Source organism: Cystoisospora suis, assembly GCF_002600585.1.
Source record: "Cystoisospora suis strain Wien I chromosome Unknown contig_705, whole genome shotgun sequence".
In the NCBI taxonomy this organism is placed as follows: Eukaryota; Apicomplexa; class Conoidasida; order Eucoccidiorida; family Sarcocystidae; genus Cystoisospora; species Cystoisospora suis.
The window spans coordinates 19,553-19,860 of NW_027153506.1; the positions used below are offsets into that span (position 1 = coordinate 19,553).

The 308-nt window shown below is 53.9% G+C and overlaps 1 protein-coding gene across 1 annotated transcript in view; it reads right to left on the reverse strand.

The window, feature by feature from the left end:
- The window catches only part of CSUI_001754 (ap2 domain transcription factor ap2viii-7), a 13,268-nt gene that overhangs the window by 9,964 nt on the left and 2,996 nt on the right, over positions 1-308 (reverse strand). Inside the window, exon 2 of the mRNA XM_068061959.1 lies at positions 1-272. This exon is cut by the window's left edge and continues 2,310 nt beyond it. Coding sequence (XP_067926055.1) covers positions 1-272 — 272 coding nt within the window. The remainder of the gene's footprint in view (positions 273-308) is intronic.

Genomic DNA, 308 nt, shown 5'->3' on the forward strand with positions numbered 1-308 from the left:
ACCTCCACCTGATGCGGCAGCTGATGTCTGAGGCGAATCAGCATCAGCACTGAGTTGTTGCCAGAGACGTTCATACTTCTTTCGATCTTTTCCTTGCCGAAACTCGAGAGCGCGACGTCGAGCTTCTTCAAAGGTTGAGTCACGTACAGGGAAGGTCTTCCATTTCTCTTGTCCATTCTCAGACCATCGTGCAATCCATGCATTCCGAGAACTACAAAACTTCACACCCGGAAAAGGAGAGGCCCGTGGATCACGACGTCCACCTCCCCCTCCTGTAGAAGACGACGAAGACCCACCACCCCCCCCGC